The sequence below is a fragment of the Salvia hispanica genome, chromosome 5 (genome assembly GCF_029641045.1).
Source record: "Salvia hispanica isolate PSC_SH4W2 chromosome 5, Shi_PSC_v1, whole genome shotgun sequence".
In the NCBI taxonomy this organism is placed as follows: domain Eukaryota; kingdom Viridiplantae; phylum Streptophyta; class Magnoliopsida; order Lamiales; family Lamiaceae; genus Salvia; species Salvia hispanica.
In genome coordinates, this window is record NC_142696.1 from 19,405,055 (window position 1) to 19,428,722 (window position 23,668).

At 40.1% G+C, this 23,668-nt stretch overlaps 5 protein-coding genes across 5 annotated transcripts; 3 read left to right on the top strand and 2 right to left on the bottom strand.

Moving 5' to 3' along the window:
• Positions 1-1,860: 1,860 nt before the first annotated feature.
• On the bottom strand, positions 1,861-3,096 carry LOC148926412 (uncharacterized). Its single transcript, XM_089058542.1, has 2 exons — positions 2,485-3,096; positions 1,861-2,400 (listed from the first exon to the last, which is right to left on the bottom strand). Exons 1-2 carry the CDS (start codon positions 3,094-3,096, stop codon positions 1,861-1,863), a joined length of 1,152 nt encoding a protein of 383 aa, XP_088914668.1.
• Positions 3,097-13,586: 10,490 nt separating this feature from the next.
• On the top strand, positions 13,587-15,614 carry LOC125188079 (low affinity inorganic phosphate transporter 1-like). Its single transcript, XM_048084818.2, has 2 exons — positions 13,587-14,235; positions 14,382-15,614. Exons 1-2 carry the CDS (start codon positions 13,717-13,719, stop codon positions 15,480-15,482), a joined length of 1,620 nt encoding a protein of 539 aa, XP_047940775.2. The 5' UTR covers positions 13,587-13,716; the 3' UTR covers positions 15,483-15,614.
• Positions 15,615-17,322: 1,708 nt separating this feature from the next.
• Positions 17,323-17,750, top strand: LOC125189728 (ethylene-responsive transcription factor ERF095-like). The gene has a single exon (XM_048086970.2). It carries the CDS (start codon positions 17,323-17,325, stop codon positions 17,653-17,655), a length of 333 nt encoding a protein of 110 aa, XP_047942927.1. The 3' UTR covers positions 17,656-17,750.
• Positions 17,751-18,562: 812 nt separating this feature from the next.
• Positions 18,563-21,484, top strand: LOC125188081 (transcription factor bHLH104-like). The gene is made up of 5 exons (XM_048084820.2): positions 18,563-18,809; positions 18,986-19,069; positions 20,472-20,549; positions 20,906-21,068; positions 21,136-21,484. Exons 1-5 carry the CDS (start codon positions 18,691-18,693, stop codon positions 21,340-21,342), a joined length of 651 nt encoding a protein of 216 aa, XP_047940777.1. The 5' UTR covers positions 18,563-18,690; the 3' UTR covers positions 21,343-21,484.
• Positions 21,416-22,990, bottom strand: LOC125188080 (1-aminocyclopropane-1-carboxylate oxidase homolog 1-like). Its single transcript, XM_048084819.2, has 3 exons — positions 22,442-22,990; positions 21,911-22,235; positions 21,416-21,813 (listed from the first exon to the last, which is right to left on the bottom strand). The coding sequence occupies exons 1-3, from the start codon at positions 22,951-22,953 to the stop codon at positions 21,562-21,564; spliced, it is 1,089 nt and encodes a 362-aa protein (XP_047940776.2). The 5' UTR covers positions 22,954-22,990; the 3' UTR covers positions 21,416-21,561.
• Between the last annotated feature and the right edge of the window lie 678 nt (positions 22,991-23,668).

Below are 23,668 nucleotides of genomic sequence, written 5' to 3' on the forward strand. Positions count from 1 at the left end.
GGCGGAGAGTGCGCTCGAAACCCGGGTGGCCAGCCTGCGGTTTACTATGGTGTTCATATAGTAATGCCTCCCGCAGAGGTGAATCCTTGCCCACCATGATCCGACGCCCCCAATATATCAAACCATCAGCCACAGAAAAAATTTGGAGTGAGCTGTACCTGCCTCAATCTGACGGCGCAGGTCGCAGAGAGCTTGGTCAGTCACCGTTTCCTCCCTCAGAAGTCGAATGATGTCCGACATAGGCTGAGCGAAAGCCGTGAACAAGGCTGCATCGTCGTTCATCACCTCGTCCCTCAGGGACAGCGCGTCAGCCACCCGATAAGCTGCTCTTGATTTATATTCAATCGTAAATTTGTAACCCATCAACTTCCTGACATAGAGATGATATTCCGGCGTCTGAATCACCTGTTGGAGAAGCTCTCGCAAACTTTTTGGATCACTTCGAATGACAAACTCACGGCCCAAGAGATACTGTCGCCATTTCTACACTACTTCAACGATAGCATATACTCCCTCCGTCCCGCTTTAGCAGTCCCGGTTGATCAATTTTAGGCGTCCCGCTTTAGGAGTCCCGGTTGAACTCGGTTGAACTCGGTGCATTAAAAAATGATTTCATTCCAATTTTATAATCAAGTAAACAACTAAATATAAAAGCCAATAAAAAAACAAAACCTTTCACATTCCCCTCATTTCCACCCCTCATTTCTCTCTCTCTGGAATTACTCCGTCCCCTTCCCTGTGAATCCTAAATCTGGAGATCCAGATCCGCCGCCACTCCCGATCCCTGTGTTTAATCGTCTCTCTCGTGCTTAAATGGGAACCCTAAACCCACAATCTCCACAGACACTATCTTCTCCGCCACCATCTCCGCCGCCAACACCACCATCTCCGCCGGCCTATTGGTCATTCGACCATAGCTATGGGTCGATTGGGAGTGTGATCGACATCCATGACTCTCCTATTCCAACATATTCGTGGGAGAAAACGGACTCCATGTCCACTGTTGTCCCTGAAACTCAGTTCTCTGTGAACCCTAGCTACTCCCATCTCCCTCCACCCTCTCCGTCGGCCGATCTGTCATTCAACTCGACATTGGAGCCGGTTGACCTTGGAAGCGATGTCGATCCATTCCCAATTTCTACCATTGTCCCTGAAACACCATCGATGGCACGAAAGGCTCGGTACACCGAGGAAGAGGAGCGCTACCTTCGGTTTATGGCCATTCAGTTCCCATGTTTTCTAAAGCTCCTCTAAATCAGTGAGTATGGTTTTCAATTTTGTGCTTTATGAGGGATTGGCCTTCGGGCATCCCTATGATGAAAAATTGCAACATTTCTGATGTTTTGTGTTTAAGCCACCCCCATTTTTTTGGGTTTGGAGGTTTATACACTTTCTGGTGATTGTTCTGCCTTGGTGGTGTTTTGTTTGATGGTGTTGTGCTTGGTGGTGTTTGGGGTTGATGGTATTGTGGTTGGTGGTGTTTTGGGTTGGTGGTGTTGTGGCTTGCTGCTTACCTGCTGCTTCATTACATTCTGCTTCAATACTTGGTGTAATTGAGTTGGTTCCTGCTTTGTTGGTTACTGCCTATGATGTTTACTGTGTGATGGTTAATTCGTTGAGGATGAATGCTTACCCAATGATGAGATTTCTCTGAGGGAACCTGGTTTTTTGCATTGTGCTTCATGATTGTTGATTGCTTGCTGCGTTTTGGTTTCTGTTGCTTACCCAATGATGAGAATGCTCTGATGGGATTCTTGTTTTACAAAAAGTATGCATTACTTAGATGTTCCTTACATATTCAATGCATTACATTCAAAAAACTAAAGCAAAAAATCAAATGCAGCATGAGTGATCTCTGTCCTAGTAGCCAAATGCAGTGGCCAGATCCGCAATGTCATAGGAAGAACCATCATTATTCTGAGGCAGTGCTAGGTACTCCAACACATCCCTCACCACCCTTTCTTTCACCTCCAGCACTTTGGGTAAAGCCCCTATTCTTTCCAGCCTATCCTTGTTCATATGGGGGATTTTGTAATTGTTCCCACCTTGCACCTCCAGGATCTCTGAGAGCACACTTTGTAGTGTGAGGAACACTTTGTTCAGTGTCTGTGGTGTTAACTCTTCATAAGCCATACTCACATTCTGCAACAATTCATCCACATTGCTGCATGCTTTCTTATCCTTCAATGATTGAATAGCCCTGAAAAAACCAAGATCCAATATGTTTGTGTCTGGGGAATTAGGTGGCTGACAAATCAATTGGATTTTGAATCCATTTGAGTTGGCAGCTTCTTCAAACTCTGGATCAGTTGTGCTTATGTGTGGTTTGGCATTATCTTGTTGAATGTAAATCTCTTTGGATGCACTTGTAGGCCATTTGGAATGGATGGCTGGTATAACCTGTACAATGTGAATAATGGTTACCTAAATGATGACCTATGATAAAATTTTTCTGATGGTCTGATAGGGTAAATATGAATATACCTTGTTGATGAGCCACTCCCTTGTCACTGCTTGTGTCACTGCTGGAATGGACTTTGTCTCCAATGTTCCAGCTGGTCTGTTCTTAGAGCTCCTCTTTGCTGGTACAATTTCTGTGAAAGGAAAAATGCCTAACTTGCCATCAAAGAGTGTTTCCCCATTTGGGCCAAAATGTGGCCTACTAACAGCGCACAAGAACATGACTTTGGTTATGAATCTCTTTGATCTACATGATCTCTGTGGCTCTTCTTCATCGGGCAATAGGTAGTACTTATCCGCACTTTTTGTCAAGTAGAACCATTTTTCATCAATGTGAACTACATTACGCATTTCATTAAATGCAACCTTATGTGCAATAATGTTTGGCTGAAGCTGACTGAGGCACCATTTCAGTCTTGTCAACTTATTTAGATCAGTTAAATGTGGCTTAACTGCACTAGTATGGGGCCTAAGCTGTTTATCCTTTACCCACCTACAAACTGTAGTTTTGCTAACTCCAAGTTTTGGTCCCATCACCCTATAGGAGGATCTTTCAAGTACAGAGAGTGATCTAACCTTTACTCCATCAACTTTTTTCTTTTCTCCACGATTGTATCCTTTAACTTTTCCAACCATGTGTGCAGGTTCTCCATTCTCCATCATCTCTGTGGCTGCCTTCCAAAGTCTGAAAATGGTCTTCCTATTGACAGCAAAAGCTTCGGCTGCCTCACAAACTGCTCCTTTTCGAAGAACACCACCTTGGCTGTTTTTGAGTAGATGCTGCACAATGTTGTTCTTCATGTTGGTGGTCAAGTATTGATTCACCCGCTGCTCCGCCATTCCCGTTGATGAAATTTTTCTGAGGGATTCCTATTTTGAAATTAATGCAGTGTGTGTTTTTGGTGTTTTTGATGGTAGTGGTAAATGGAAGGAGCAAATGAAGGTGATGGATGTATTTATAGTGTGTTTAATGCACTTTAGATTTGAGTTTAGAACTTCAAAATTTCCCTCCAAAATTTTTAGGAGGATAATTTGGCAGATTGTATTCCCTCCATTTTGGTAATGAAAATATGAATGTGGATTTCACTTAATCTTCTTTTACCACGGTTATCAATTTTAAAGTGTTGGAATTTGGTACTTATTGGTTAATGTACAGCAGGGAATTAAAAAAAAAATTTAAAGCAAGTGAACAGTCACTTGGCTGACGAAAATAAAAGGAAAAAAGGTGTTTAAAAGTGGGTCCCTATCTCCACTACCATATTTATTTATTACACACTTAAACACTCCTTAAAACATGTGCTCGACTCAACCGGGACTGCTAAAGCGGGACGGAGGGAGTAACTCTTTGTGATAAGTGGAGGCGCTACGGCGTCGCGGACCCAATTTCTTGCTAAAAAATGCAAGAGGGCGTCCATTATGCATGAGGATGGCTCCAACCCCAAAATCGGAAGCGTCCGTTTCTAGGTAAAATGTCTGCGAGAAATCCGGTAAGTGGAGAACCGGCGCTCTGGTCATGGCACTCTTTAAATTCTCAAAACTCTCTGATGCTGCAGTAGTCCAAACGAAAGAATCCTTCTTAAGTAAGTCGGTGAGGGGAGCTGCAATCACCACGTAGTGAGCAATAAAGTAGCGGTAATATCCAATTAGGCCTAAAAAACCGCGGAGCTGCTTCACGGTAGTCGGAGTGGGCCAGACGACCATGGCCTCGATCTTGGCAGGATCGGCCTTCAACTGGCCTTCGGTGATCAAGTGCCCCAAATAATCTATCGTCATGCTGCAGAAGGAGCATTTGGACAACTTGACAAAGAAGTGATGCATTTCCAGAATCGCCAAAACTTGGTCGAGGTGGATGCCGTGAGATTCCAGCGTCGGACTATAGACCAAAATATCTTCGAAGAAGACGATCATTGACTTGCGCAAAAGAGGCTGGAAAATACAGTTCATAGCAGACTGAAAAGTCGATGGGGCATTCATCAGCCCAAACGGCATCACTAAAAACTCAATGTGTCCATCATGTGTGCGAAAAGCCGTCTTATAAATGTCTGACTCGTGCATCCTAATTTGATGGTACCCGGACCGTAGATCCAATTTAGTGAAGAAGCGAGCCTTTCCCAATTCATCAAAAAGTTCATCCGCTGTCGGGATGGGAAAGTGGTCCGGTACCGTTGCTTTATTCAATGCTCTGTAGTCGATACAACACCAGAAGGTGCCGTCCTTCTTGCGAACCAATAAAACTGGCGACGAGAAAGGACTCTGACTGCGCTGAATAACGCCCTGATCCAACATCTCCTTAACTTGTTTCTCAATTTTGTTTTTATGAAAATAAGGGTACCTGTACGGCAACACATTCACTGGTTTGGAATTTGGAATGAGGTCTATCTTGTGATCAAATTGCCAAGCCGGAGGTAGCCCACCGGGGGAGCTGGAAAACTGCCGCATACTTGGTGAGAATGACATGAATGTTGATACACTATTTATTAGCACTAAAAATACCTGCAAGCATACATGGTAGATTTAGTATAGCTAAAGGTCAGTACCGGGATATCGAACACAGGGAATAAGATTGCAACTGACTACCATATACTAAGCATCACATACTATCTAGAGACACGAGATTTTTGGTTTGATTTTATAAAATAGACATAAAATAAATAACCAGATAAAAGAAAGCATAAAAACATATGATACAAAACAGGCGTAAGAAAGTAGAATTTTAGGATTCAAAACACAATTGACTTCCTTGTATTACGGTCTCTAGAGTTATTAAGTCGGTCACTTAACTAGATTAAACTCCCTCCCGAGGTGAGAAATCTGTAGATTAAGTGTAATAATTGAAGTCCCCTTCTAATTCTTAGACCTGACTCCTAAAAGATCGTTAAGACCAATGACCTCACGTGAAACCTCAACTCTCCCGAGTTCTATTGAAGTAAAGTGTGAATTATCCCTTTTCCAAGTCAACTATTTCGTCTCCCGAGTACTCTAATCAACTCTAACATATATACAAGAGGTAGCTAATCAATTGAATATAGAAGGCACAAGGATAAATCAAATAACTGCAGGAGCTAACAAGGAAAATCAATTTAATATCTTCACCAAAAAAAAAATCCACAAAAGTTGTTCTACTCATAGACAAGTAAAAACTACAAATAAAGTACGAGACATAAAAGAAATAGATAAAACCCAAGGTTGAATCTTCAATCTTCAGTCTTCTCTTGCCTGGATCTGCAGAGCTCCGCTCCAATGGAAGATGGATAATTATATGTGTGGATTGTGGGATGGAAGAAGGTAGAGTGAGAGAAGGATTGGAGGCTAATATGAATTAGGTTAGATGTATTTATAGGATGGAAAAGGGTTAATTTTTGATAATTTTCGTGGCCTATAAGAAATAGGAGAGATTGGGCTTCACAATATAATAATTCTTTTCTTCCGTGAATTTCCGCCTAAATTCCCGCCAGCTTTGACTGCACTGCGCAACTTTCGTAGAATAGTCATAACTTTCTCCACAGAACTCCGATTGAGACGTGCGAGATATCCACGCGAAGCTCTTTCGAAGTGGAAGAGAATGATATGCATAAATCACTGATTGGACTCCAAATCTGATGGCAGAATGGGCTCGAACAGAGGCTGCTGCACCTTGGCCTTTTTGCACCTTTTTTCTATCTTTTTCTATCATTTATCACAAACACATTAAAAATACCAAATGTATAACATATGCAATTTAAAAACATAACTTGCATGGTTGACATTTAAAATGAGTCAAATCTAGCCCTTAAAAACATGCAAAATCCGTGTTTGTCAAATGCTCGACGGCAGACCAAGGGGAAACTCAAGGGGTGAATGCGCCGGTTCATCATTCGCGGCGGGATCCACCGCTATCAACTCGTAAAGCTTTAAGAGTGAAGCGTGTGACACCAAGGAAGCAAATGAAGTCAGAGAGAGCTACGAAGGCGGGTGGTGAGCACCGGACAGAACGACCAATTTATCATCACGGAAAAATTCCATCGACTTCGTCACATAATCGGTCGTCACCCGACCCAAGGATTCTAACCACTCCATACCCAATATAATGTCCGAACCATGCACTGGGAGAACGTGCAGATCGATCGAAAAAGGCGTGCCCTGCAACAATAGGGGGGGGAGGGGTCGCTGTACACATGTGGGAGCATAACAGGGATTCACCATTCCCCACATAAACTCGAAATGGCCGTACTGCGGTGAGAGGAAGGTGCAGTCTCTCCGCGATCCTGGGGTGTAGGAAATCGTGGGAGCTTCCGGTGTCCACCAAGACCGAAACCGTCTCGTTCTCAATTGTCCCAGAAAGTGTGATAGATTTTGAGTGTCGCTGGCCCTCCATAGCTAATAAATGTGACAAATTGGCAGCGATGACCTCATCTTCCGGTGGATCCTCCGGAACACCCACATATGCTAAAAACATGTTCTTGCAGACATGACCTGTGACCCACTTCTCCGGGCAGAAAAAACAGAGACCCAACCGTCTGCATTCGGCCTTATGTGCTGCTGAAAGGCGAATGACTGGCGGAGTTGTGGTGCTATTTGAACGCGGTGCCGAGAAGGTAGGTTTAGTAACTGAAGAGCTATTTTTCTTGATAACGTGTTTAGACTGTGTGCACAGAAAAGAATAACAAGTTTCATAGGTCTAGCAAATCCACTAGATCACAGGGTCTAGGAGCTCACTGGTCGTTGGAAAATCTCGGTCGTCGGACACACAGAATACTTCTTCAAAAACTCTCAACCACTTATACTAAAATTTAGCATAGGGAAGCAGAGATCGATCCCACAGAGACGGATGCGTAATTAAATATGCTCAAGGATTCGGGAACTATTTTTGGGTTGGCTGCTGCCAGACATTTTTGGGTTGAGGAAATTAGACTAAACTTGGAATTGACATCTGCTACGCTAACAACTAGATCTAGGCAGAACATAAATCATGCATGTAAACTGGAAATCGAGACAATCACTAGATCTAAGAAACTATTCTAAAGTACCTATACCTGGGAAATAAACTGACGGTGGGGACCATGGCTGAAAAAGCAGAGTACGGACGAAAAGCTGGAAAAACAACTAACTAAAGTACTAACTAACAGGGACATCATCTTCTTCAAATCAAATTGCATCAAAACTCAGTAGAAACAGGTATGAAGCGTAATCGGAAAACAAAACAGACTGGATTTAAGCAATTTATCGAAGAACAATTAGGAACTAAACAGATCTACGGCTACTAGACGAAGTAAAACAGAAGGTAAACAAAAAACTCAAAATCCATGCACAACTCGATTTCCCCTGTTCAAATCCAACCTCGGATGCTAAATCCACTCCGGATCCAAGCATCCGACACAACTCCGGCCAAAAGTAAATCCATAGCTTCAGATTCAACAAACAACCTCCGATCAACAACAAAAACACAGATCCACGGCCGAATTCCCCAGATGAAGCACATAACTGACCAAAACAGAGATTAACAAACAACTACTGAGATAAAACTTCAAACAAAATTAAATCAGCGTAGATCATCACAAGATAAACACCATCATGACAGAAACTAAATGCATAGATAATCTGTAACAGCAACAACCAAATTGACTTTCAAAACGCGAAGTTCAATGAAATAAAGTGCAAAAACAGAATGAAAGTAGATTGTTTTTTCGCCCTTCACGCGGACGGTGTTACGACTGACTTTCTCGGAAGATAAAACCCTTAGAACCCTAAACTACCCCAGAACTCCCATTTCCCAAGTGTTTGTTTCTTGTGTGTGAGCTAAGAGCAAAATTCGCTATATTTTCGTGTGATGCATGCTCCTTTATTTATAGGCGTTGAAGTGGGGTGAGGTATAGATAGTCTTTGTTGCCCTCAGCTATTGACTCCCTTCTTCTAGCCTCCTTTTCCTTCAGTTCTGCTTACTTTTTCTTCATTTCCTTCGCTAGTCCATTTCCTCCAGCTCTTCCTGGATCTAGCGATTTCGTCACACACCTGGCTTATAAACTGTGTTAGACCCAGTAAAATATAGTGCTTTTCACCACATAAGCGATGCACGAAATTAGCCTTATCAGTAACCTTAGCCGGCGATGCCTGGCTGTGCCGGCGTCGGCAAAGGGGAAGGTCTGGTGTCTCGTGGTGGCCACTGGCGACGTGAGTACGATGCCGTGGTTTGCCCCAGCCAGGTGGGTTGCTAGCACGAACACCGCCGCCAACATTTTCAAACCAGCAACATACAAATCAAGCAACACGTGGTCAGGGACACCCACAACCTTATTTTGCAATTTTTCAAAAGCCAATTGATAAACCCTAAACTGTACCTGTTTGCTGCAGTTTCTTGAGGAGTCCAATATGACCCACGTAACACTGTGGGTCAAAGTGCCGACGTACGTCATCCAAAAATTCGGGCCAAGTCACTAACTCATGTCTATCGCAATAATTCCACATCCAATCCGCCACATTGTGCTCAAAAAGCATGATAACATAGAGTAGGCGCTGCGCCTCCGGCGTACCAACATGATCAAAATAAAATGCACACCATGAATCCAATTATTTACCTCCGTGCCGTCAAACCGCGGGGGTTCCATTTTAACTTTCAGGCGGTTGTGATCCGTAGGGTTAGCGCCCATGGAAGGCACGGAGGACCCCAACACGAAGATGCGCTCACCATCTGGGGCGAGAAAGCGGCATGCGGTCCAACTGACGGTGATCAAGCGTGTGTTTCTGCCGTGGTTGGGAGGACGGCTGATGGAATCTGGTTGCCGCTGGTAAGGACCCCCTGACGTCCAAAAATCCAAACTACGGGATGGACGACGGCTGTGTTGAGCCTAGGGTTCGTATAAACCCTGTAGAGAACGGCTCTGTAGTATGGCTCACGGGGAGTGTAGTCGCCGATGAAGTTGGAGTGTAAGTAAATATCGACATAGGGACCGTTGACTGGGTCGAATAGGGTCTGGTGAAAGACGGTGCTGGCGGCGGCCGTCCCATGGGGAGCACGTCAGTGAAACGGCTGTCCGAGTCATCCATCATGGTCAACAACTCGCTAATCGCAGCCTGAATTTGCACTAGTTGGGAAGATAGTGTGGCGATCGACGGATCTGGAGATACGGTTGCCGGTAGGGTTACCTGCGCCGCCGTAATTGATTCCGTGCGGCCCACGCCTGAAGCTTGTGTTGTCATTGATGATGAAGATCGGCGGAAGGAAGAGAACTACAGAAGGCACCAGATGAAACGGTGGGATACCGTATCGAGTTTGGCGACGAGAGATCACCGGCGTAGGGAAGGTTCGTTCGCGGGAACTTCCCGTCGAGCAGCCTTAGGTTAACCCTAACTAGGGTTTTGGACGAAAAAAATAGAGTGCAAAAAATAAAGATGAAAATTAGGTAAAGTTTTGTGTATTGATTTCTTGAGGTTTCAATGCACATAACTCCCTATTTATAATTCTAAGGACCCTAGTTTGGTTCAACTCGATCATTCTGGGAAAGAACCAACAAGAAAACCCGAAACGGAGCTTATAATATGCTCAACTCAAAAGTTCCAAAATTAAATAATCCAACAATAACAATAAAAATAATAAAAGCCAAAAATTGTTATAACTAACGGGAAACAAAATCTTTGAACCAATCTGGCCTCTTTGACTGCCTCGATGTTCTTCTCGGCCCTTCTACAACGTTGCCCTCTTCATCGTTGCTGTCCTTCGGAGGCTCTTTCCTAACTTCCGGTACCTCCTTGGGCTGTTGTGGTGTGGTATCCGTATCACCATTCCTTTCGATATACCTTTGTTATGTCATGTCATTATTTTCCATCGTCAAACAAAAGATCCCTAATAGGATTAATTTGCTATATTTATTCAATTATACATACTCAAATCATAATAGTAGGATTAATGATAATAGTAATAATACATATTCCAACCATATCTAAACTTTCTTTATGTGGTGGTGAGGTAACCATATTTTACATACGATAACCGGATCAACCAATTCACTTGATGTCACGTAGTCACGTGTACACTAGTTCTAATATAGATCGATGCTTCTCTTTGTTAGAATCCGAATCCGATTATCATTTTTTGATATAATCAAACAGATAGACTGTTAGGGAAAAAAATTCCCCAACGATGATAAATCCGCGTCGAACGTCGCGGGAGCGATTGTCCGTCGATCAATTCGGCGTCGAACTAGGTTTACTTGCGTTTTGTGCAAGAAAGAAGAAAAGATGCGTGGAAATATTTTATTTCTTGAGTGGGGAAATAAAATATACACGTATTTATTCTAAGGACCCTAGGGTTGATTCGACCTACGGTCCGGGAAAGAATCAACTAAGAAAACCCGGAAATGAGCTTAACGTCACACAACGATTAAAAATACTCTGTTTCAAAAAGGAAAAATACAATAATTAAAGACTATAAAATAACTACTACCTCCGTCCCCCAAAATTTGCTACACTTTGACCCGACACGGGTTTTAAGAAATGTAATGGGGTGAGTTGAAAAAATTGGTGGGATGTGGGTCCTACTTTTAAAGTATTAGTTTTATAATAAAATGTGATTAGGAATGAGTTAGTGGAATATGGGGTTCACTGTCAAAAATGGTAAAAGTGAAGTGTATCAAATTTTCAGGGACGGACAGAAATAGTAAACTGTATCAAATTTTCAGGGACGGAGGTAGTAGTAATTATCTATCGAGACACAAAATCGCCGTAACGTGACGGCCTCTTGGATTGCTGCCGGGCAGACCGCTCGCGCCTCGCTGGTGGCTGCTCCTGCTGCTCCGTTGTGTCAGCATCCGTGTCCTCCACACGAAGCTCGGTCTCCTCCCCCAGCCTTGCCGAAGGCCGTTCCGTAACATATACATCACATGAAACACACATTTATGACAAACAAAAACTTTAATAAACAACAAACTTGCGTTCGGGTTATCTAAAAAATATAAACATCATAGTAGCTCTTTGAAAATATTTCATAGTTGCATAATTGCATTCACACTAAAGCGAAGAATTGAAAAGCCCACATTGTATGTTTCCATTTTTTATAAATGATTCTTCGCCTTGAAGTTACGTTTTATGATCGCCCTGCTTGGAGATAACATAATAAGCTATTTGGATTCAGGTAATATCACCTATTTCTATTTGATTGGAATATGCATTCGGCATTCCATATATCGTCTTGTTATTTCAAGCATTATCTCTTAGACTTTAATTGAATCGAGAGATTTAATTACTTGGAATTATTGACTCCAAAGACTAAAATTCAAAGAGTTATTTAAATTAATCAAGATATTTAATCAATCTTATGTAAATTAATTACTTAATTAAATTGAAAGATTTAATTCAATCTTGGAGTATTTGATTAACTCCATGCCTAAGCATTTAAATTGGTTATGCAAGCTCAAGAATTAATCTCATGCCTATCATTAATTAGAAATTAATTAAATAATTAGGCTCACTCATTGAAGCTTGCTCCCATAATTAAATTAATTAAAGGAAAATGAGTCCAAGTAATTAATTTAATTTATACGTAACAATTAATTAATCTTACTAAAGATAAGTTGAATATAGTACAACAATTTAATTAAGTTAAGCCCAAAAGAAATTCAATCCTCTAGCCCAGAAGCTATAAATACTAGCCCAACAAATAAATAAATAAAAGCGCCAACAATTTTGAAGCCCAAAGGAATTGCTTTATCACTTGGGCTCTTGCATTTTTTGCCACAAAATAAACTGATTAGCTAGCCCAACCTCAGGAGTGCATTAAGAAAAACTCTAGCCCACAATTAAAAAGAGGATACCTCCATTTATTCATTTCATACACACAGAAATTAGAGAAAGAAACTCTTCCTTTTCACTACCAACTCTCCCCCTCTTGCCGAAAATTGAAGCTGCTGCCGCCACTCCTCGGCCGTTAATTTTCTGTGCAGCCCAGCTGTCGGCGGCAAGCCGCCTGAAAACAAAAGAAAAAGCGTAGTAGATTTTCAATAACAGTCTCGATTTTCTTCATGATCAAAGGTCCACATGTTTTCCAATCGTTTTGAAACTTGATTGAAGGTAGAACACTTATTAAGCTTTATTTTGAACTAAGGGAATCAAATTTTAACGGCTCATGAACTCTGTTCCTATCTAACGGAACACTATTGGATCAAATGACAAAGACATTGTTAAGAAAAAGATGGCTTTTACCAGATGAAATGAAAATTTGATTCAGAGAAAGATTTCCCGATTTGGATGCTCATGTAGAATTTGGCGCATTCCAAAAACTTGGGGATCATCTTGAATATATTAACCAGTTCTTTATTTTCCGATCGCCTGGAAGGGACAAAAGAAAAATCTTGTTGCATCCTCGAGCATTTTGAATTTCCCTTTTATAAAAAAATCCATTAAATTCGAATTATATTATTAAGTACATTCTTCATCGAAACTTCCTTTAACAGTGTATGAGGTGGCTGATGTTTTTAATGGTAGCAGTCTCAATATTCTTCATGACCGCATCTAAACATTGTCCGGTCATGCTGAAAGTTTTACCTGAGGTAAAACACACATCAAAACTCATTTTGACTAAAGGAAATAAAATTGGAACGGTTAGATCTTCCTTTATTAATTATAAAGTTGCCTCTGTTTTGAGATGTTTATTTTCAATTTGAGCCAATAACGAAAACTTTTCTATGTTAAACTTGAAAGGAAGGGTATATCTGTTTACATGGAAGTTTAAATTAAGTGTTTAATGTTTATGGTCCGTTAAAGACTTCAACTTGTCAACGAATTATTGCGGTTATGGTATTATAAATTCTATATTTTTGATAGAGTTGAGTAATTAAATCTGGTGTGACCACGACTTCGATTACAAATTAACGAATAAGTTGATGAAAATACGTATTTAAATATGAAAACTTGAAGAACTTGCCTGCTTATTTAATTTCTTGTTACCTGTACACGCGTTTACAAAAATCATAATCAATCAATTAATTCAATATTTTGTCTCTACCCATTGTCCGACGATGATGCCTAATACTGTCAGTAGGAAACTACAAAAATACTCTGGCTGTGCAATTAACCTGAAATTTCAAGCAAAAAACGTCATCTTCATCAAACCTATTCGGATAATTATTGAATACATCATTGACTTAGCACATTCTGGTATATACCTTAAATATTCGATATGCGAATACTGGCACACACCTTATATTTCACAGTTCACACAACATGAATGAACATACATAGTGAGTCTCACTTGTTTAGTAGTAATCCCCAATTTTGAGTAAGATCAAGATGGGCGGAGACCATCTCCAAGTGCTGGACGCACTTGATACAGCTAAAACACAGCTTTACCATTTCACGACTATATTGATCGCCGGAATGGGATTCTTCACCGATGCATACGATCTCTTCAGCATCTCCCTCATCACCAAGCTCTTGGGCCGCATTTACTACACCACCAATCTCAACGCCCCCAAGCCGGGCACCTTGCCTCCCAAGGTGTCCTCGGCCGTCACCGGCGTCGCCCTCGTCGGCACCCTCGCCGGCCAGCTCTTCTTCGGCTGGCTCGGCGACAAGATGGGCCGCAAGAAAGTCTACGGCCTCACCCTCATCCTCATGATCGTCTGCTCCATCGCCTCCGGCCTCTCCTTCGGCCACTCCCCCAAAGGCGTCATGGCCACCCTCTGCTTCTTCCGCTTCTGGCTCGGCTTCGGCATCGGTGGCGACTACCCCCTCTCCGCCACCATCATGTCCGAGTACGCCAACAAGAAAACCCGCGGTGCATTTATCGCGGCCGTCTTCGCCATGCAGGCAAGGACAGCCACGTGGGCCGTGGCTCTCTGTACTACTTATTCTTCAAATTTACATATTTACCCTTCTCAATTTTTTAAACTATTTGCTTTATGTACATTTTTGCCCCAACTAAATTTAATTTCTGGCTCTGCCCCTGTATGCAGGGCTTTGGCATCCTCACGAGCGGCATCGTCGCTCTCATCGTGTCCGCGGCCTTCGACCACGCCTACAACGCGCCGATCTACTCAGTCAATGCGGCCGAGTCCACGGTGCCCGAGGCAGACTACATCTGGCGGATTATAGTCATGTTCGGTGCGCTCCCTGCGGCCCTGACTTTCTACTGGCGGATGAAGATGCCCGAGACAGCGCGATACACTGCGCTCGTGGCGAAGAACGCGAAGCAGGCGGCGCAGGACATGGCGAAGGTGTTGAACGTCGATCTGGAGGCGGAGGAGGAGAAGGTGGAGAAATATGCCGAGAAGTCATCCAACAGCTTCGGCCTTTTCTCTAGAGAGTTCGTGAGACGCCATGGAATGCACCTTTTAGGCACAACTTCAACATGGTTCTTGCTTGACATAGCTTTCTACAGCAACAACCTCTTCCAGAAGGACATCTTCACCGCGGTGGGGTGGATCCCGAAGCCGGAGACGATGAACGCGGTGCACGAGGTGTTCCGTGTAGCGAGAGCGCAGACGCTGGTGGCTCTCTTCGCCACCGTGCCAGGCTACTGGTTCACGGTGGCGTTCATCGATATAATCGGGAGGTTCACAATCCAGATTGTGGGATTTTTCTTCATGACGGTGTTCATGTTTGCGCTGGCGTTTCCTTACGATCACTGGACGAAGAAGGACAACAGGATCGGGTTCGTGATCATGTACGCGCTGACGTTCTTCTTCGCCAATTTCGGGCCCAACGCCACGACGTTTGTGGTGCCGGCGGAGATATTTCCGGCGAGGCTGAGGTCGACGTGCCACGGGATATCGGCTGCGGCTGGGAAGGCGGGGGCGATTATAGGAGCGTTCGGGTTCTTGTATGCGGCGCAGCCTAAGGATCTGAGCAAGAGGGATCACGGGTATCCGGCAGGGATAGGGATCAAGAACACGCTGATCGTGCTCGGGTGCGTGAACTTGTTAGGGCTGTTTTTCACATTCTTGGTGCCGGAAGCCAAGGGGAAATCGCTGGAGGAGATGTCGGGGGAGAATGAAGGCGACGGTTACGGGGAGACGGGACAAGGCGATGGATCCAACAGGACTGTGCCGGCTTAGTGTACTCAAGTCTTTGTTGTTTTTCATATTTGTCAAACTCTGTGATGGGGAGAGAGTTATTTATGTCTTGTATTTATGTGAATCAATATTGATGCTGAATCGTACGTTCGTATACATATGGTTTTATTTTCATTTTTCCTCAGGGTGTTTACTTGAATATTCTGAAACTCAACAGTAATCTGCCCTATTTCCAAGAACATTAATTAGGAAAATACTTAATTAACTGCATTAAATTATTTTGGTATGATATAAAAGAAATTCAACCGTGCGATTCTGTTATTTATAACTATGGTCTATGGAGCGATTTCTCTATGATATATGGATATGTTTGAGTTATTGAATTTCACGAGTATAATTATGGACTCTGCCTAAAATAAACACTGATATTCACGAGAATTGAAAGCTTTGGTCAAAAGTTGGACATATTGAATAGGTGGACTAGTATTGTTTTTGCGAAGTTAATACTACTCTAGTCTCAAATAATTTATTTCATTTTTCTATTTAAATTCATCCTACATAATTTGTTCATTTTACTTTTTATAATTTTTGGTAATAAAACTCGTATTCCACTAACTTATTCATTCTCATATTTTATTATAAAACTAATATATAAAAATAGTACCCACATTCCACTAACTTTTACAACTCACTTTTCATTATATTTCTTAAAACTCGTGTCCGATCAAAGTGAGACGAATTATTTGGAACAGAGGGAGTATGTAGTAACAAATATTTCCTTCGTCTCCAATAAATATCCACTTTGATTTCGGCCAAAGTTTTAAGAAATATAAAAAAAGTGGGCTGAAAAGATTAGAATAATATGAGTCTCACTTTTATATACTATTCCTTCCATTCCACAATAGTGGGGTTATTTCCTATTCTAGCAAAAGTCAACAAATTTATTCTATCTTACTTTATTCACTTTTCATATCTCTACCCTTTCGTTTTTTACTTTATTCTTCTTTTACTTAACTCACTTAACACATTTTTTTTTTAAATTGCGTGCCAAAAAGAAACGCCTCAACTACTATGGAACGAAAGTATTAGTTTATCTACGACCTCTGTCCCACAATTAGAGTCCATTTTTGTCATTTTAGTCTGTCTCACAATAAAAGTTCATTTTCACTTTTACTTTAACTGGTAATAGACCTCGCATTCCACTCACTCATTCCACACACATTTCATTATAAAACTAATATAAAGTGAGATCCTTACTCCACTAACCTTTATAACTCACTTTCTTTTATATTTCTTAAAATTCATACCGAGTCAAATGTGGACTTCTATCAAGGGACGGAGACGGAGGTAGTATTTCTTTAAAAGCAAATTATACTCCATTCGTCACTGGCTACTCAACTCGACCTGTCATTATCAAATTAATTGCAGAACTTTCCATGAATTATTGCATTGGAGTAATGAGGTGAATATACACCTCAAATTGAGAATATGATCTATAATTAACTACTGTATACGTATTTAATTTCCTACTATATGTGATGCAAATTATCGTAGAACGAGACGCCAGCAAACTGACTTCACGCCAATTTGGACCATTTGTTGAAACCCATTTCATCACGTGAGGATCGGATAATTAACTTTAGGAAAACTAAAGTACTTTTGATTCATTGAAACAATAGTATTGAAAAGACTAGAGTCTCAAATGTAAAGTATCCGAAGCCACCACATTGACCAGACCAGATACATTGCATACCAAGTTGGTTATTGGTCTAATTTGAAGCTTATATCCACGTGGCTTTATATCTCTACCACAAGATCATCCAAGTATAACATATAAAATGCCACATCACAAAAACAAATACCACTCCTAGTAAATCTAAAAATGGACAGAGAAATCAAGTATAGAGGCGTGAGGAAGCGGCCATGGGGGAAGTACGCCGCCGAGATACGAGACTCCGGCAGGCAAGGCGCGAGAGTGTGGCTGGGGACGTTCAATACCGCGGAGGAAGCTGCCAGAGCCTATGACCGGGCCGCCTACTCCATGAGAGGTCACAAGGCGATCCTCAATTTCCCACAAGAGTATAACTTGCCAAGCAGCTCCTCGCATTTTGCCTCCTCGTCAGATAATGGGAGACAAGTTTTCGAGTTCGAGTACTACGATGACAAGTTGTTGGAGGAACTTCTTGATCAAAATCACCAATCAGAGAATAAGTAGCGAGTATTCAAATCACTAATTTATACTCTCTACATCAGTGAAATGTTGTCCAGTTTTACATTTTAGTCCGTCTGCGAAATGTCTGTCCACTTTGCTTTTTTTTTTTTTTTTTTTTTTTTTTTTTCATTTTTAGTAAATGAAGCTCACTTTCTACTAACTCATTACACTCACATTTTATTATAGAACTAATATATAAATATGAAACCTACATTCCACTAACTTTTTCCACTCATTTTTCTTCACATTTCTTAAAACTCGTGCCGAGTCAAACTTGGATAATATTTTGCGGACGGAGGGAGTAACCTATTTATTGTACTGTCTTAACAAAATTATTTTGTGAAAATGGCTAAGGTTTATTTTTATATTGTGTTTATATGCATGTTAAGAGTGATCAAGTTCGTAACACTCTTCATGCATTAAACAATTGCGTGTGTCACGTATTGTAATGCTATTTAGCATGCATAGTGTGACATCTCACTTCGACTGAATAAATGTCAAATTTAATATTTAAACAGTGTATGTCTACATTCGTGTAAAATAAAACTGAAAAATAATATTCAGAAAGTTATGGGCCAAGCCCACTAAGCTCTGGGCTATCTTATAATGCTAAGTCAAGTTATTGGTGGTTTAGGTCTATTAAGTTTGATTTTTGCAATACAAATTTTGATCCAATAACCTTGAATGTTTAGAATATTATATAGATTTCAGACATAAAAAAAAATGTAGAAGAATAAATAACAAGGATGTGATGTGAATAGCCCATGTCATGATGCCCCACCATCCATAAATGGATAGCGACACAATATAGTAGTTTAACTCTTAAGGACATGAAAAATATAAACTTTTGGCAAATCTTCAACAAACGTGACATAACCATCCCGATAAAATAAGCATGCAGCAACGACTTTAATCTTCAACTTGCTCATTTACTTAATTCAATATTTCACTCGCCTTCTTCTCATATCATTTCTAAAGTCGAATCATTTCGTTCAAAATCGATCCATTTCTGTTGATGATTAATTTCGAATTTCCGAGATGCAAAATCATCATCATGTCGATTCATTCAGCGAGAAGTGCTGGTGTGATGTAGTCGATTACAGCAGTCTCTTGGACGACACCGCACCACTGCCCGGGGTTGTTTCCGAGCCTTCTCCGTGAGTGGTTCACTTCAATTCTTTCTTATATTTTTCTTTGGCAAGTTAATTACTTGTAAAGTCTTGTTTATGACGCTCTTCCTAGTTATTTTCGTGTATTTTATTGGTTTTTTTTTCGTGATAAAAACTGTGCAAGTTTTTCTAATCCTATATATCTTTTGATTATGTTGGTGCAGTGTTTGTTTGTCAATTGATTGCTCACTGAGTGGAATTACAACTCCAGCTCTTAAATCTGAGGAAAGAGGATTTCCAAGAAAGAGGTGAATAAATTATTACGATGCTCTTCAACATATATAGATAAAAATTTTAATAATCACGAAAATAGTTAGCTTCTTAGTTCTACAAAGTTGTTTAGCTATATTCCTAAAGTAGAATCAGGTGTTTTTGAAATGAAAAAGGATGTTTCCCACCCACCAAATATGTCGAATCATCTCATATCCCTTGAAATCTGCCTGGTCAACGCCACCTCCAAATTATTTCGTTGGCTCTTAGATTCCTTTTGGAGTGACTTCCTATTTTATTTGAACATATAAGAGTCGATATAAGTTTCGATTCCAGAATATTTTGTACTATCAATTAGTATATCGTAAATAGTTGCAATGATTTTTTAAAGGGTAAATAGTCATTTAAATCACCAAGTTTGGTCAAAATCCGGTTCGACCCACAAAGTTTAAAATCTGCTAATTAAATCACAAAGTTTCAATTTTTCTAGTTTATCCCACCGGTCAAATTTTAGGTGGAATATTTGCATCTCTATATTGAAATCTATCATGAAATCTCAAGACAACTTTAAGATCAAGCACCTTGTGATTACACTTATTATACACGCGTCTTTTTCTGATTTAAATCTCAATCCATCTTGATATCTCAATCCACGTCAACAAAGATTCCACCGAAAATTCGACTCATGGGATAAACTAGAAAAATTGAAACTTCGTGATTTAATTAGCGGATTTCAAACTTTATGGAATAAACTAGATTTTGACTAAACTTGGTGATCTAAATGGCTATTTCCCCTTTTTTAAATTAAAAGCTAGGAGTATTAATTCTGCATCAATTGTGCTTCTACATAGTATATTTAGTTGATGCAATTGCCATGTTATTATTGAAATTTAATAGATCATATATTCCACTAATTTTTTTCTACTTACTTTCTTTCACAAAGTCAAACATTCTTTAAAATCCGCACGGATCAAATGTGAGAAATTTAATGGGGACTTAATCTATTAATTAGAGGCCGGGAAACATGTTGCTAATTATTATTAGATGATAAGCACAATATAGTTGATACTACTTCCGTCCCTGAAAATTTGTTCCATTTTTCTATTTCCGTCCGTCCCTTAAAATTTGTCCCATTTCACTTTTTATCATTTTTGGCAGTGGACCCCATATTCCACTAACTCATTCCTACTAACATTTTATTAGAAAACTAATATATAAAAGTAGGACTCACAATCCACTAACTTTTTCAACTCACTTTCTATTACATTTCTTAAAATCCATGCTGGGTCAAAGTGGGACAAATTTTAGTGGATGGAGGTAGTAAAACACTTCTCCTTCTTCTTCTTAGACTTAGTTTTCCTACATAAACATGCTTGTGTACTGGATTATTGTATATGCTTGTATGTAGCACTAATTTAGGCGTTGGTTATGTTTTTACAGGGGACGTTCTGATCTAAATGGTGGGATAGGAACAAAAGCATGCCGCGAAAGAGAGCGAAGAGGAAAATTGAATGACAAGTATGATTATATTTTAAGTTTCATTGATATATACATCACTCGTTTCTTGCCAAAATACTTTTGCTTTCTAATCAAGGTGGATATAGAAAATTTTTCTGGTAGGCGCTTCAATTTAGTATATACACTCCTCAGTCGAATAAATATATATATATATATATATTTGCATATTACAAAAAAAAAATTAGCACATTTTTAAATTATTACCACGATACATTAACCCAATTTAAAGGTTAAAACTATGTTCTTTCACTTCCTATTCATTTTTCAACCTATCTTTTGGCAGCCATTTTTCTTCATTTCTTTCTCATATAGTCATAATGCTTCAACCTTGGATTGTTTTTGTTTTAATGATACAGATTCATAGAACTCTCTGCCGTTTTGGGGCGTGAATGCATTGGAAAAACCGAAAAACTGACCATGCTTAATGATGCCATCAGACTCCTAAAACAGCTAAAAACTGAATCCCAGGAATACATGCAGATGAACGCAAGACTAACCGAAGAGATCAAAATTTTAAAGGTTAGGCAGTTTATTACTCTGTATTTATTAAGATGGATTAGTGAAAATTGGATTAGCTAATATACAGGTGGAGAAAAATGAGCTCCGGGAAGAGAAGGCGAAGCTAAAGGAAGATAAAGAGAGGATAGAGCAGCAGTTGAATATGTATCAGGCCGACGCAGCTAAGAAGGTTCCCATGCTTCCCAGCTATGGCTTTGTCCCGATGTGGCAGTATTTGCCCTCCTCTGTCCGCGATACTACTGTTGATCATGTGCTCAGGCCACCTGCTGCTTGATTTTTTAGGACATTTCTCTCGCAAATTAAATGTTTTTGTCATGCTTCATTGTAAATAAATCAGTACTACACACTTTTGGAGAAGACATCTTCTCACTTTTCATATTAATAATTCAGTGTCATGTGAGTGAATTAACACACAATGTCTTAATTATTTCATACATAAACTTAGTAGTACACTGCATGATTCAGCTTAATTAAGCCCTGATGCTTTATATCTTCACGCCTTGTAATAATCAAGAGCACGATAACTGTCGAGTCCAGAGTTTAGGAACTTCATTAGATAATCTTCAATCACAATCTCTTTGTATATCGCAGGACTTTCTTGTGTAATCAGTTCTTGGATAGGTCCATAAATCTTGCCAGTGTTGCCGAAAGGCCCGGATAGAAAACATGCCACTGAAATTCTTGGTCCGATGCCATTTGCTATTACCCTATGCTCATTGCTTCTGTATTTCCCATTCGACACCAACTAATTCAAACAAATGCAACATAGAATCAGTGAACAATGTTGTCTAACTAAGTACTTATAATGTAATCCAATAAATATTGGAAACATAGACACACACCTGAAGAAGATCGCCGATGTTTATGACTAATGCCCCTTGAACAGGTTGAATATCAATCCAACTATCTTTGTAGAAAACCTGCAAGGCGCTAACAAGTTGGTTTTGTAGAAGAATTGTGAGGAATCCAGGATCCGAATGTTTTGTCGTTCCGATTGCAAGCTGAGGCTCAGGGCATGCTGGATAGTAGTGGCAGTGGAGACGATGCCCCTTCGAACATTCCATCTCTCTTAACATCTCAGGTTTTAGTCCCAGCCCCTCAGATAATAGCTCTAATAGAGTATTTCCCAATTTTTCCACATGTTTTGAGTACTCAACTGTTGAATCTCTACGAATCATCATGTGTACATGCAACATATATACAAGAATTTTTAGTTGTTAATTACAATTAATGATCGAAATATTTCAACCTAATAATCATCCGGTTATTCAAGACAAGCTACCTATTTATTTGATACGTGACAAGTATATATAGGTGAACGGACCAAAAAGAAAACCAGTGACAAGTAATGGGCGACGAAGAAAGACGCATACCTGCAAACGGCGGGCAATTGGTGAGGATCAAGTAGATGAGTCCCTAAATTAGCCGAAATGCTTAACGTATCTCTCCAACTAGCAGTTTTGGATTTGAAGAGATCAAAATTGCTGCTATATCTCACACTCTCCCTCGCATCCCGGCTATAATACTTCTTCTTCTCATCCACGCCCATCTCATGGAAACGGCGCACGCCATCGATCATTCCATCGCAGACCGATTGAGGAATCCCGTGGCTCACCACTTGGAAAAACCCCCATGTTTCAGCAGCGCTTCTCACTTGTTCAACTATCTCCCTTCGCCTACCGCCGCTCAGATCGATCACCGGAACTTGAACTTGAACTTGATCAGCCTTGTCGTGTTTCAGCTCCTCGGCCAGCTCCTCCGGTGGCCTCACGAAGATTTGTGGGAGTTTGAAGAGACCTGCATCGTTGAGCCCTTTCACACCGGCTTTTGTTTCGTCGAAATCTTTTAGAAGTTTCATCCGGTCGTTTTGCTCTGAATCTGCCATTTTGGATCTATACAAACTGTAATTGCTCTTTTCTCAGTAAAAGATGGCCTGGGTGTGGGGACAGACAGCTTGGTTTTTATTTAACTAATCACATTGTTTACTTCGTCTTAATCTTATTCTTATCACATATTTTTAAATGATAATCCGACACATCAACTTGTCATTTTTTTATTGAATTTGTCACATGTTGCATTGCATTAATTCTTAAGATGATTAGTTGTTGAACTGCAAATGTGGTTGACACTCATTATTTAGTTAGTGATATTTAAGTACTATTCTATCTTATTTTGATTGATTTAGTGGATATTTGCATGTATATTTAAGATATTGTAATTTGTATGGAAATTTGCCAAATTCTACTTTTGTATACCAATTTAAAAAGATTAATAACCACTTAAATTTTAAATTATTAAGTCAAATTTTGGTAGGTTCGATAAATTTTGAAATTCGAATATGGAGTATTAAACTACACAGTTTCAAATTTTCTCAATTGTCTCTTTCATGCACAAAATGTCATCTTTTAATGATATTTAAAATGACGTATTTCATTAAAATAAGTATTACTATTTCTTTTATATTCCTTTATTTTCTTATTTCTCTTCTTATTTTATTGAAATGAATATCACCAAAAGATGTTGATTTGCATGGATGAGACAAATGAGAAAATTTGTAACTTCGTGATTTAATATTCCAATTTCAAATTCATGGAACAGAC

Coding starts and splice junctions, on each gene's coding strand:
- LOC148926412 (XM_089058542.1), bottom strand. CDS start 3,096: ATGGTTGGAAAAGTTAAAGGATACAATCGTGGAGAAAAGAAAAAAGTT. Junction 2,401..2,484: donor GGGAGTGGCTCATCAACAAG/GTATATTCATAT, acceptor CACATTGTACAG/GTTATACCAGCCATCCATTC.
- LOC125188079 (XM_048084818.2), top strand. CDS start 13,717: ATGGGCGGAGACCATCTCCAAGTGCTGGACGCACTTGATACAGCTAAA. Junction 14,236..14,381: donor CGGCCGTCTTCGCCATGCAG/GCAAGGACAGCC, acceptor CCCTGTATGCAG/GGCTTTGGCATCCTCACGAG.
- LOC125189728 (XM_048086970.2), top strand. CDS start 17,323: ATGGACAGAGAAATCAAGTATAGAGGCGTGAGGAAGCGGCCATGGGGG.
- LOC125188081 (XM_048084820.2), top strand. CDS start 18,691: ATGCAAAATCATCATCATGTCGATTCATTCAGCGAGAAGTGCTGGTGT. Junction 20,550..20,905: donor AGAGGAAAATTGAATGACAA/GTATGATTATAT, acceptor TTAATGATACAG/ATTCATAGAACTCTCTGCCG. Junction 21,069..21,135: donor AAGAGATCAAAATTTTAAAG/GTTAGGCAGTTT, acceptor GCTAATATACAG/GTGGAGAAAAATGAGCTCCG.
- LOC125188080 (XM_048084819.2), bottom strand. CDS start 22,953: ATGGCAGATTCAGAGCAAAACGACCGGATGAAACTTCTAAAAGATTTC. Junction 22,236..22,441: donor CAATTGCCCGCCGTTTGCAG/GTATGCGTCTTT, acceptor GATGATTCGTAG/AGATTCAACAGTTGAGTACT. Junction 21,814..21,910: donor ACATCGGCGATCTTCTTCAG/GTGTGTGTCTAT, acceptor TGTTTGAATTAG/TTGGTGTCGAATGGGAAATA.